At 44.5% G+C, this 12967-nt stretch overlaps 2 protein-coding genes across 3 annotated transcripts in view; one reads left to right on the forward strand and one right to left on the reverse strand.

The window, feature by feature from the left end:
* The first annotated feature begins 2526 nt into the window (after positions 1-2526).
* Fancd2os (FANCD2 opposite strand) lies at positions 2527-8944 on the forward strand. 2 transcript variants are annotated; one of them, XM_032905917.1, is made up of 4 exons: positions 2527-2555; positions 4291-4390; positions 4757-5336; positions 5456-6016. In XM_032905917.1, the coding sequence occupies exon 3, from the start codon at positions 4765-4767 to the stop codon at positions 5293-5295; it is 531 nt and encodes a 176-aa protein (XP_032761808.1). In that variant the 5' UTR covers positions 2527-2555; positions 4291-4390; positions 4757-4764; the 3' UTR covers positions 5296-5336; positions 5456-6016. The 2 variants fall into 2 exon arrangements, with proteins under 2 accessions (XP_032761808.1, XP_032761807.1); XM_032905916.1 differs by lacking the exons at positions 2527-2555; positions 4291-4390; positions 5456-6016 and adding an exon at positions 8880-8944 and having other exon boundaries at positions 4765-5336.
* Positions 6482-12967, reverse strand: part of Fancd2 (FA complementation group D2) — a 63620-nt gene continuing 57134 nt past the window's right edge. Inside the window, 4 exon segments of the mRNA XM_032905918.1 lie at positions 6482-6875; positions 9000-9101; positions 11082-11228; positions 12733-12807. Of these exon segments, the coding sequence (XP_032761809.1) occupies positions 6807-6875; positions 9000-9101; positions 11082-11228; positions 12733-12807 (393 nt within the window). The 3' untranslated portion in view covers positions 6482-6806.

Consider the following 12967-nt stretch of genomic DNA (forward strand, 5'->3'; position numbering starts at 1 on the left):
TACCCAGTTCCCGCCTGCACAAACCCGCTGATCACTAGCGGGTCTTGTCGTTAGGGGACGCCCACACGCTCCTACCTCCACCTAGGGTTGGTCCAAGCTTTCTTGCGCTTTGTCAGCAGATTTGGCCACAGTCCACAAATCCCGTTCAAGATGCTTTTCATGCTTGGGTCACAACTCTGCTCATTCTCGTTTTCTTTTAAAATTGTTGTTGTTGTTGTTGTTTGTTTGTTTTTCGAGACAGGATCGCTCTGTGTAGTCCTGGCTGTCCCTAAACTCACTCTGTAAACCAGGTTGGTCTCGAACTCAGAGATCCACCTGCCTCTCCCTCCCGAGTGCTGGGAGTAAAGGTGTGTACCTCTTCACAGTGATGGAAATTCCCTAACTTTGAGACACCTTTGTAGATCAGGCTGGTCTCAAACTCAGAGATTCACCTGCCTCTGCTTCTAGGGTACTGGGATTAAAGGCACACCTCATAACCACCCAGTGCCAAGATGTAAAATTTTAAAAAATTTTAACTTAGGCATCTACCTTGGGAAGGGAATGGAGCTCTTGGAATTGGTTTTCCAGAGCTTGATATTACAGATGTCTGTGTCTAGCCCAGCCCAGTTCTTTCTGCTTCTTGTTCTCTGTGGGATTTCTTTCTCCCCACATATGCTTTTGCCATTTGCCAGGACCAGGGCAGTGTTTTGGTGTGTGTGTGTGTGTGTGTGTGTGTGTGTGTGTGTGTTTCCTTCTTCCTAAGATGACTGGCTCAGGTATTTCACTGTAATTGGTTAATGTAAGGAGACTTTGGCTTTTCTGGATCCCAGTGGTGCTAATAGCAAATGGTACCTCCCAGAACATGTGCCCTAGATCTGAGCAGACTGCACACGGGACTGTGTACAGACTGTCACAACAGTACGAATACTTTTTTTTCCAATAGTTCTAATCATCTGGTCTTGGCTTTGGGGACTTCCATATTTAATGAATATGATATACAGTAACTACAGTTTCACTTGCCTTTTAAGTAGTAGCTATCTCTTAATCAGGAAGAAGATAAAAACAGGAAAAGTTGTAAATTCAAAAGCACTCACCTCTCTTCCAAGTCTCATAGTTTTCTACTCTCTCTGGTTTCTGTTTTCCATCTAAATTCTTTTTCTGTTATTCCTTCTGTAATGGACACACGTGTATCCACAGTGGGCACCTGAAGACTCTGTAGGTCTTCCAAACCCAGATCGCTGCCTGGCCCCAATCCCTGGGCCCTCAGTCTTAGCCAGTGTTACCTCCAAGTCCACCCTTAGGGTTACAGTGTTTTCCCATTGTTCAGCTGGCCTTAAACTCAGGTCAGGCGTTCGGCTTAGTCTCATGAGCGCTGAGATTACAAGTGTGTACCAAAATGCCCAGCTCATCCAACAAATTTTTAAATTGAGTTCTACAGTAAAGGAAATGCACGGCTAATTTTCTGTTTAAGGAAAATACAGTATGGGCTAGAGAGATGCCTCAGTGGTTAAGAGCACTGGCTGCTCTTTCAGAGGTCCTGAGTTCAATTCCCAGCAATCACATGGTGGCTCACAACCATCTGTAATGGAATCTGATGCCCTCTTCTGGTGTCTGAAGACAGAGAATGTACAGTGTGTATATAGTGTGTATATATATATATATATATATATATATATATATGTGTGTGTGTGTGTGTGTGTGTATACATAAATATATATAAATATTTTAAAAAAGAAAAGAGCAGTATGTTGTTAGTTCATCAATCCTCCCTCCAGACACTTGCATACTATAAGAGACTGAAATTACTGGGGGTGGGGGCGACTCCTGCTTTCCATAGCCATTCGTGCTAATTAAAATGTTGCTCACAGTGTACTTTTGCTATGGTAAACCATGTGTCTCAGTGTTAGACACAAAACAGAAGCATCTTGAGGTCTAACAGAAGACAAAAGTAATTATGGGGCTGGAGAGACAGCTTAAACAGTTGAGAGTATTTGAGCTTGTAGAGGACCCAGTTTCTTTTCTGGCCCCAAGGTCTCCTGCACAGAAATATTGCTCATAAACTCATACAAACAAACAAACAAAAATGATTTTTTGAAGTCAAAGAAAACAAGTTGTTAGAAAAGTAAGGGAAGTTTTTCTTTTCTTCTTAACAGGTAGGCATTTATAATTCACTTTTCTTGTACTGGAGTCCTTCTAGTGCAATAATAAAACCTTTCCAAGCACTGGAGCACAGTGTGAGCCAGGGTATAATGAATAAAGGTTAACTTAACACTAACTACAGGTCTTGGAACTTGACCACAGCCTTTGACATGGGGGGAGGGGGGTTGTCTTCTAAGTCCCATGTCAAATGCACACAGATGTAATGCAGGGGTAGGGAGGAACTGAAGGTGTTGCTGTAGCTGTGTTACACCAGAGGCCTTCCAGAAGGGCGCCTCCAGCCACGTCCTCGCCCCGCACCCTTCCACACTTGGCCCCTGCCTCCGGGGTCCTGAGTCACAAAGGCGGTTGCTAGGCGCCGAGTGGAGAAGAGATGCGGCAGCTACACTGGAGCGTGCAATCCGCGTGGAGTTCAGTAGGTGAGTCCGCGGCCCAGATGGTGATGGTGGGTCTCGGCCCAGGCTCCCACCGCTGTCCCGGCCTTGGCCAGGGCCGAGTGGCTCCCGCTCCAGGGGAGGGAATTCCAGGGAGACAAACCTGTTCTCCAAGCACTCCAGCCTCTCGGGATCTTTTCACAGTTCGCCAGGACTTGAGCTGCACTTTGGCGCTGCCGTCCCCTTTCCCAGGTGGGGAAATCGAGGATCCGGTTCCTTAGAAGGAAGGCGCCAATAAAAATGCCTCTTTGGACAAGGGAACCTTGTGTTCCCTGTGTGGGGCTAGAACAGCAGTTTGTGTAGAATCCCTAGTTCACCCCCAAACCCTACTCCCTGTGATGCTGGGGAGTGTGGCAGAACCATTTTTATTTAAACCTTGTGTGAAGGAATGGAAAGACCTGGAGTCCAAAAGCCCTTCCATCCCTATTGATTTAGGCTGGACATTTGACGGACCATTTTTTTTTTCAGATGAGTCTATAAGTAGATTTTTCTTTTTTATATTTAGAGGCGTTAATACTCTCCATCCGCTTGCTATGGCAGTCTACCAAATGCCCCCTCTAGTTCTCTTTTATTTTCAGACAAGGTCTTACCCTCTGCAGCCCAGGCAGTTATTGAACTCCTAGCAATCTTGCTTTGACCTCTCAAGTCCCGAGATGTCTAGCACTGGGTGCCTTTCATAAGCAGTTTGAAACAGACAGCTGTACTCTGTGTCAGTTTCTCTTCCTAAGGCAACCTAGAAATAGGAAGCATAGCAACTTGCAAAGGGACTGAGAAACACTATCAACTGGAGGAAACCAGCAAGTTAACTTCATCCTAGTCATTGTCAAAGGGCACTTTTCATTTTGAAATCACACACACACACACACACACACACACACACACACACACACACACAAATGAACCTCACTGGGGGTTTCATAATGGGATATAAATGGGACTTGTAATGGTCCTTCACATAAGAAGAAAGTGTTAAGAAAATGTTAACTTCTGAATTCAGTAGACACTGTCGATTTCAAAGTAAAATTACAGAAAAATCAAAATTCTATTAGGATAAATTTTGACTTAATCTATCCTCCCAGCACAAAAGGAAAAGTCAAGGTATTATCCAGTGGGTATCTTACGTATAAAAACATATATATATTATATGGGGGAGTAAATGAACACATTTTAAAGGCTAGCCTTTGAACTCTCCCTTATGGAAGGTGTCTCTTCCAAGGGGCTGTGTAAGGTGCCCAGCGCTCTAGAGTTCTCTTCTATCAGAACACTTTTAGGGCCAAGAGACTGTCCAGTAATATTTTTGTTTTGGGGTTGGGTTTTCTGCTGTTAAGTCTTGGGGTTTTTTGTTTGTTTGTTTTGTTTTGTTTCTTTGGACAGTGTCTCCTTATGTAGCCCTGGCTGTCCTTGAATTCAGAGCTCACCTGCCTGAGACTTATTTTATGTGTCTATCTGTATGCTCAGGTACTGGTAGAAGACAGAAAATCCCCCCTGTTGAATCCCCTGGAGCTGTAGACAGATGTAAGATGCCCCACATGGGAGCTAGGAACCAAATTCAGGTTCTCTGAAATAGTAGCAAGTATTTGAAACTGTTGAGCCGACTCTCCAGTACCTTGTGGGGAGGGGCTGGGTCTCACCATGTATGTAGTTGTGGCAGGCTTAGAGCTCGCTGTGTTAAACAGTCTTGCCTCCGAGTTGTAATGATCCTCCCACCTCTACCTTCCAGACGCTAAGAATATAGCAGGCATAAACCACCAATCCAGGGACTGTTTTATGTTGGACGCCTGGGTTGGTATAGTGAAAACAGGTTACTGAAAAGTCACACTGTAAGTCTGCAAATTGTAAGGTGTAACAGAATTATGGGGGGGGGGTGTTTGCATATGTGCAAACTTCCGGATTCCACCCCACATTTCTAATTCAGTAGGTCTGAGATGGGGCCCCAAGAGTTTGCATTTTTATCAAATCCTTAATGATGTTAAAACTGATAGTTCAAGGGCTATACTTTGAGAGCTCTGACGAAGTACCAATTTCAAATACTTACAAGACATGGGCAGTTTTCTTCGCCTCAAATAATGTGAAGTCCAGCCACTTTTGCCTCCTAGCCCCCACCCCAAGACATTAAGATACCTCCATGCCTCTCCCCTCCCCCAAAGCACAGCAGGGAAATTCCATGTCTGACTCCTTTCCTTTAGGACTGTCAATGGCAGGCTACCAGCTCTGGTCACCATGGACCCCACTGGATGAGAGCTTCCAATGGCATACAACACCTACTCCTTCCTCCAAACACCCTTTTAGGGCCTCTCCTTGCTTCCCCCACACCCCTTCCGACCTTGAAGTGCAGTTGTGCCTTCAAGAAGTCACACTTGTCCTAGACAGCCCTCTTGTGGAATCTGGAGAGAGCCCCAAGTTACCCTGTCACACATCAGAGCTCCGAGCCGTGAGTAACAAGAAAGGAGTGGTGAGGAAACCCCAGCCAGTCCGCCTCAGTGGAGTAGATTCTGTTTTTGGTAGGGTCATCACAGCCCAGCCACCCAAGTGGACTGGAACCTTCAGAGTTTCAGACAAGTCAGCCTTCTGCAAAATAATCAGCAGGGAGCACCAGTGGCCTACTGGACTCAAGGAGCCTCAGATCCAAATGACAGTGACTATGTGCAAACAGATGCTACGCTCAATCCTCCTGCTGTATGCGACTTACAAGAAGTGCACCTTTGCCTTGCAGCACTCCAAGTGAGGGTCCCCATTTGACACCTGTGCTCCACACCATGCCCTCTGGTATGTACCCAAAGCTTACACAGACCTATCCACATAAACCGAACCGTGACATCACACCAAATACTTTGCCTTTAGGTCAGGCTGTGACGATTCAGGAGATCTTCTCCCTTTCTCTTCAGAAATAGGACCAATGACACTGAGCAGGGAAGAACATTTCTACTCTAAGGCTGAATGGCCATTTAGAGGTTAACCCAACATTGGTGTGCACATGTGATAATGACTACCTTGTCATATAAATAAGCCAGCCTAGTGTGAGCTCAACTTAAATGCCAAAGACAAAGATGAGCTGGTGAAGGAAGGGATGCCAAGGAAGACATGGATGGATCTCTGGGTACCAGAGGATGAAGGGGTCAAAAATCTGTACATGGGTTAAGGTCTAATTTAAAAACAGCATTCCCTCCTCAAATCAATGTGAACAAGGAAAAAAAAAACACCAAAAAAACCAAAACATAACTTTATACCAGTATGAGTAAAAATATTAACAAACATTAAATAATCTTAATAGCATAGCAAGGAGAATCTGGCAGCAGCTTCCTGGCAGGAGACAGAGGAGTCCCCTATTTTAGCTCCTGATGCTCTATATTTAATAAACTACAATTATTTTGTATGATTCTTACAAATAGATTCTAGGCATAATTCAGAATAATGTGGAAATAAATACTATCTGTCCACACAAAGCCAGCACATGTTTGGTGATGTCTTCCTTCCTTTTATACAGATAACCAGAGATTTTAAAAGGGAGCTGGTAAGGTGGCACGTAAAGGTCCAGCATTTGAACTCTGGAACCATATGGTGGAAGGAGAGAGTTCACTCCCATAAGCTGTCCTCTGACCTCCACATATGCACGATAGTACATATATGCCCATACATATACGCACAAACATAAATGTTTAAAAATTCAAAAGTAATGTTAAGGCCTTCCTGGTCAACATATCTAATACCACAATAGCCAGGACTATGTAAAGAGACCCTGACACAAACCAAACCAAACATAGATCATTGTTAAGAAGGTCAAGTCATTCCTCCAGGAAGATGGCAGTACGGAACACACTTCTAGGGCACCAGTATGACTGCACAAACCTCAACTCAATCTTACGTATTCCTTGAATAATGAAGACACATCCAAAGTGAGGAAAAAGGTAGCTGAGGCAAAACTCAGAAACGGATTTATTTACAAAGCTATCATAAGCCTAGACTTTAGTTTCAAACCCATCCCCCACGGCCCAGCTAGAGCATCTACAGCATAGCCATGCTCATCCAACCCACGGACGGATACTACACTGGACTCCTGAGCCAGGGACCTGGAGGTTACACAATCTGTGAAATCCACTGGGGAATTAAATAAAAGCTCCTCCTTGTTGGACAAACAGGATGCTTCTGGCTAGAAAGACAGACACCAGACTTCAAACCCCAAAAAGAAAATGGGTGAGAGTCTGCCAGAGGTGAGCAGGGCAGCCGTGTCACTCGGCTCTAACTGGAGCTGTCGTCACTCTCATCACTGTCCTTGTCCTGTCCATCATTTGCTTCATCTTCCCCATCCTAAGGGAAAAGAAGAAAACATGCACCTTAGGACAGGTCTCGAAATGCTGCTCTCTCAGATGTACACACCACACCATTTTCATTCTTAAAAGCAACGAAGAGTTAAAACTGTTGTAAGCTAAAGCAGATGTTCCCCTTCTGTTTTCGCTTTGTTTTGAGACAAGATCTCACGTAGCTCAAGACCTCTCACCCTTATGTTGCCAGGAAGGACCTTGAGTTTGCGGGCTTCCTCCACCTCCACTTTCTAGCACCTCCGAGGGCTGGGATTACAGGCGCATTCTACCCTTTTTAAATGTGAGTTTTTGAGATGAGATCTCACTATGTGGTTCTTGACTGGTCTCATACTCAGGAGATCCACCTGCCTCTGCCACCCAAGTGCTGGGACCACAGGCGTGAGCCGTCATACACAGTTCCCCCATACCCCATAGTTCTTGACATGAACCAAAGCTCAAGGCCACGGAGAAAGGTTTTTGTTGAGACAGGGTCTCATTGTGTAACCCTATCTAACTCAAAACTTGCTATGTAGTCCAGGCTGGCCTTGAACCCACAAAGATCCATCTGCCTCTGCTTCCCTAGTGCTGCGATTAAAGGTGTGAGCCACCACATTCAGCCTAAAAGGTCATTTTAATACTGAACTCTTTACAACTGAAGCAAATCTGCATGATCTTTAAATAAACCAAAGTTCTCTAGCAGTTCTTCAGGCATAAAACACAGAAACAAAGTCACATTATCAATTCAATAGATACAGCAAGCCTTCATATGGTACAACTATCCCAAGATTCAGGCCAAGTCAGGAGGATTGTGAGTTCAAGGCCAGCCTTGGCTACATAGCAAGATTATGCATACATAAATAAAAGGAATAAACAGGCCAATATGTATGAGTTGTGTGTGCAAAGCAAAGGTTATTACAAGTCCTGGCACATACCAATGAAATCAGCACGAAACTGATTTCTTCCTCTACTAGGACACATTTATGTAGTGGAAGCATAGCATACTGATTACCTCAGATCCTATGAGAGTAAGCAGAAGAGGTCATAATGGGACTATAATAGAGCCTTAGAATCAGACTTCAGAGTGGACAGCCTTTCTGTGCACAACTTCTAGCTAAACTGCCTGGTGTGCCCAGCTAATGTGAAACCTAATGCACACATTTTGATTTAGCTTTGTCTGCGATAGCATTTGTCCTCAGAAAAAAAATGAAAATTTATATTACTTTATTTCTGTTTTGGCAGCTTGACTCTAGGCTTTTGCCTTCATGTTTCTATTTTATGTGTTAAAACAAGTTGAGGGGCTGGAGAAATGGGTCAGTGTTATTGAGAGCACTGGCTGTTCTTCCAAAACCCACATGGTGGCTCACAACTCTAATTCCAGTCCCAGGGGTACAGCAGCACCCACAGGTGCTGCATGCATGGACCTGATGCACAGAAAAACATGCACAAAAAAATACCCATAATCATTAAAAACAGACACACACACACACACACACACACACACACACACACACACACAGAGAGAGAGAGAGAGAGAGAGAGAGAGAGAGAGAGAGAGACATACAGATGCATATATACACAGACAGACACACACACACACACACCTGAAATGCCCTGTCATAGTAGTTCATGTCTTTAACCTCAGCAGCTGGGAGGCACAGACAGGTGATTTTAAGCTAGCCTGATCTACATAGTTTCAGGCGGCCAGAATTGCCAAACAAACAAAAGTTAAAATGGTTTAACTCTAACAACAAACATGCTTGTCACGTCTCCATTTTAGAACACTTATATACAAGATCATGGAAAACAGGATGCTATATAACGGAAGAAAAAAACACTCCACTTTGTTTCTGGTACAGAGGATCAAGTGCACAAATGTGTAAATGCTAAGTACCAGAGTGCTACCACTGAGCTAGAATTGCCCTTAGGTTGCAAATTTTTAACATACCTTGAGATGATGTAATGGAATTTTATGGCTCCCGAAACATTCATATACGCTTCTTTTTCCCCATAGGGAATGAAGATGGGCACAGAATTAACAACGGATACATAGAGAAAAATCCTGTACTTTCTACTAACAAAGAATACTTAATAAAATACTTAATGCCAATGCCAGATCAGCCTGTGCGGATACCTCTGTTGCTCTGTTCCTGGAGACATAGGATGTCATGCCATCCTCACTGTCCTCTGAAGTGTTTTCTGGGGAGGAGAGATGCTGGGAAATAATTTCTTCACCCTAAACATAGAAGAAGCAAAACAAATACTGGGTTATAATAAGCACCTTTATGGTTGGGGGAGGCCAAGTTTCTAGGTATTAGAGAAGAAATATTCTAGCCTCTGATCTATCATTCAGGGAAGCACCATTCAGTTCCAGATTTCTGAGATGCTCATGGAAATGATACATAAGTCTATGTCCACTTTTGTATTCTAGAGTTACACTAGATTGTATACTAGATGTTGTATTGGTGACTCTGTTAACGCTAAATATGGATCTAAATTGTCCCAAAGGCTAAGTCAGAACTTAGAAGAGGATCAAAGTTTGCAGCTAACGTGGGTTACATAGTGAGATCTTGTTGCCAAAAATATATTTCTCAATGCCTCAAGGCTCATAAGTGCCTCACACCAACTGAATAGGCATTGAGAGCCTGAGGAGCTGTCTAGACTCAAACCCTGGCCCCACTAACTCCCCGCTGAACAGTCTGTGAAAGTTACCATCCGAGCTTCCGTTTTCTCCAACAAAACAACAGAATTGACTCCATAGGGTTGATTTGAAGAAAGAAAACCACTGTTCTATTGTTTTCATACAAACCATTATACGACTCAGCTAGAGGGGGCTGCAGGGATGGCGTGGCCACTGAGTGTTTACTGTTCCTACACGGGACCCAGGTTTACTGGAAGCTCACAACTGCTTATAACTGCAGTTCCAAGGAACTCAACATTTTCTTTTGGCCTCCTTTAGATCCTGCATACATGTAGTGCACATAAACTCATGGAGGTGCACATACATACACACTTTTAAAAGTTAAAAACGGGGCTGGAGAGATGGCTCAGCGGTTAAGAGCACTGATTGCTCTTCCAGAGGTCCTGAGTTCAATTCCCAGCAACCACATGGCGGCTTACAACCACCTATAATAGGATCTGATGCCCTCTTCCGGTGTGTCTGAAGTCAGCTACAGTGTACTCATATACATAAAATAAATAATTCTTAAAAAAAAAAAAGTTAAAAACGACCCTTGGCTAGTACGAGTGAGGAGGACTTGGACCTTGGAAGTGAGTGGTGTTGAACCCCCACGGCAGTGTCTCACACAGGCTCCAGATGAGCACACTCATTTGCTAGAACAGAGAGCATCTTCAGTAAGAAGAGAGACGGCTTTACAAGAAAAATTCAAAACAAGTTTGTCCATATAAGAAAATGTTATAACTCTTCTTTCTGTGGGGCTTACAAGTGTTACCCCGGCACAGAGAAAGGGCCATGCTGATTTGCCTCCTTGTTTTTGGTTTTTTGAGATTGGCCCTCACTATGTAGCCCTGGCTGTCCTAGAACTTGCTCTGCACACAAGGCTGCCTCTGCCTCCTGTGTGCTGGGATTAAAGGCCTGTGTTACTACTGTCCAGCTAAACAGTATTTTGAAAATGTTTTTACCTTTATTTTTACTTTGTCTTTTAGTGCTCTGCCTGCGTGTGTGTCTGTGTACCATATGCAAGCAGGCCCATGGGGGCCCATAGAGGGGTTTGGAGTCCCTGAACAGGGGTTACATGGTAAGCTACCATGTAAGTGCTGGGAATTGAACCTAAGTCCTCTGAAAAAGTGGCCAGTGCTCTTATGCTGCACTGTTTCTCCAGCCTTATAATCTTATAGATCTTATAATCTTATAAAACAACCACAGATGTGATAACAATCGTCTTTTTCCCCCCCACTAATGGGGATGGCACCAAGTTCCTCACACAAGTACTCTACCCCTGAACCGAGTCTCTAGCCTCCTCTATTCACTTTCAAATTTGGGATAGCTTTGCTAAATAGTAGCTGGGCAAACCTTGAACTTGTGATCCTCCTGCGTCAGTTTCACAAGTAGCTGAGGATTATAAACCTGTGCCCCCAGGCTCAGCTAAAAGCAGTCATTAGAACTGGGCTTGGGTAGCCCCTTGCATTTCTTCTGATGCTCTTACAAAGAACGGGACTGGGAGCACACGACCAATTGTCTGAACTTCAGGCTTACCTGTAAGTCTCGGTTTTTGAGAGTACCCAACCAGAAAGCCTCTCTACAATTGTTGAGGACAAGCATGGCTTTGACTCTGCAAACTAACAGCTCCAGTGACTTTTTGAGTAAAGGCACATGTTTGGTGAGTCTTGTGTCCTGGTGAATCTGAAGAGACATAAATCATCCAGGTTTATCATCAAGTATCATATTTCTAGTACAGAAATGTCTGAATTTCTCATAACTGAACAGGAAGAGGACATGACTGGCCAATATGGTCCAGAGACAAGTTCAATCAAAAAGTAACAGTTTGATGAGTATGCCAAAAAGATTAAAACCTTAAGACTAGAAGACATACCACCACCACCTCTAGGTGCCCCTTTAAGCTCTGTTGAGTAGTGATCAGCAAATTGCCCCAAGATGTTTAACTGATATGAAAAAAATTAGGTCTTGTCAGTTTAAGTGCTAGAAAGTCCACCTCAGCTTTTTCTAAACAGAACCAGGGAAGAAGTAAGTTGCAAAAAAACAGTTCCAAGAGTCACATGGTTTCCCAGGGGCCACAGTTTCTAGGTTCCTTCAGACAGTTGTTCAAGGCCATCCTTTGATCAGAGGGGGTTTTTTGTTGTTGTTGTTGTGCCCTCCCCCGGCCACCCCAGCCAAGGACTCATCAAGCATCTCTGACTACCCTGGAACTCACTGTAGATCAGGCTGGCCTTGATCTGTTCACCTAGACCCACCTGCTTCTGCCTCCCAAGTGCTGGGATTAAAGGCACGTGCCATGATGTCTGGTTTAGGGAAGTCTTTTAATAAATACACAGATATTCCCACAAGAGACAACCGAGTCCTGAGGCTGAAAGCTCTCAGATAGCTGGCTAGGAATACTTCCAGGTTGGAGCATTACCTGCCATGTAACATTCCTCCTGCCACAGCCACAGTCTGTGTGCACCCTCTAATTTATGTCAATTTGACACAGCTAGGGTCACCTGAGAGGACCTCAGTTGAGAAAATCCCTCTACAAGACTAGGCTGTAGGTAAGCCTTTAGGGCATTTTCTTAATTAGTAACTGACGTGGGAGGATCCAGCCCACGGCTGTTGGGGCTTCTGAGCTGGTAGTTTTGGGTTCTACAAAAGCAGGCTGAGCAACCATAAGGAGCACACCAGTAAGCATGCCTCCATGGCCTCTGCATAGCTGTTGCATCCAGGCTCCTGCCAGCTTTAGTTCCTGCCTTGGCTTCTCCCAAAGGATGTGTAAACTAAACAAACTCTTTCCTCCCTGAGTTGCTCTGGTCATGGTGTTTCATCACAGCGTTAGAAACCCTGACTCCAGGACGTCTATAACAGAACCTCATCTAGGAGTGTTCTGTACTCCCTCCCCCAAGAAGTGGACTCTGGTTTGTCCTGAAACAGTGTCTTGCTATGTAGCCTAGGCCAGCCAGCCTGCAGTGCTAGGATGGGCACAACTACCCTTGGCTCCTCAGAAGCATTGAGAGGAAACAGAGCTGTAAAGTTTGAGCACAAATACAAAGCCCTCCCTTTTGACAACTGCCAGTCCCATCAGGGTGGAAAGTTGGGTCTGGTGGCCCATGCCTATAATCTCAGCAGGGAGACTGAGCACAATGAGTCCCAGGCCATGGCTGGTTATGCTTCATAGTGAGACCTGCTCCTCTCTTACCTTGGAGTGTCCACAAAGGTGATGAAGTAGCCTTGTGTTCAACTGAAGGGTTTGCAGCAAGCTCAGAACATCATCCTAAAAATAACAATTCAGAAATGTCCTGGTATAACGTTCTGTTATTTCAGATGCAAGCTGTTCTTGCAACCAGGGCTCCAGGGAGGGTAAACTTTGTAGTTCCAACCGTGTTATACTCATCTGAGCCTGGCCCTCAGATAGGAGCACTGAGTCAGCTAGC

The sequence above is a fragment of the Rattus rattus genome, chromosome 6, assembly GCF_011064425.1.
Source record: "Rattus rattus isolate New Zealand chromosome 6, Rrattus_CSIRO_v1, whole genome shotgun sequence".
Taxonomy (NCBI): Eukaryota; Metazoa; Chordata; class Mammalia; order Rodentia; family Muridae; genus Rattus; species Rattus rattus.

What these genes read in the sequence shown, in the direction of transcription:
- Fancd2os (XM_032905917.1), top strand. Translation starts at nt 4,765, where the DNA reads ATGGCAGGCTACCAGCTCTGGTCACCATGGACCCCACTGGATGAGAGC.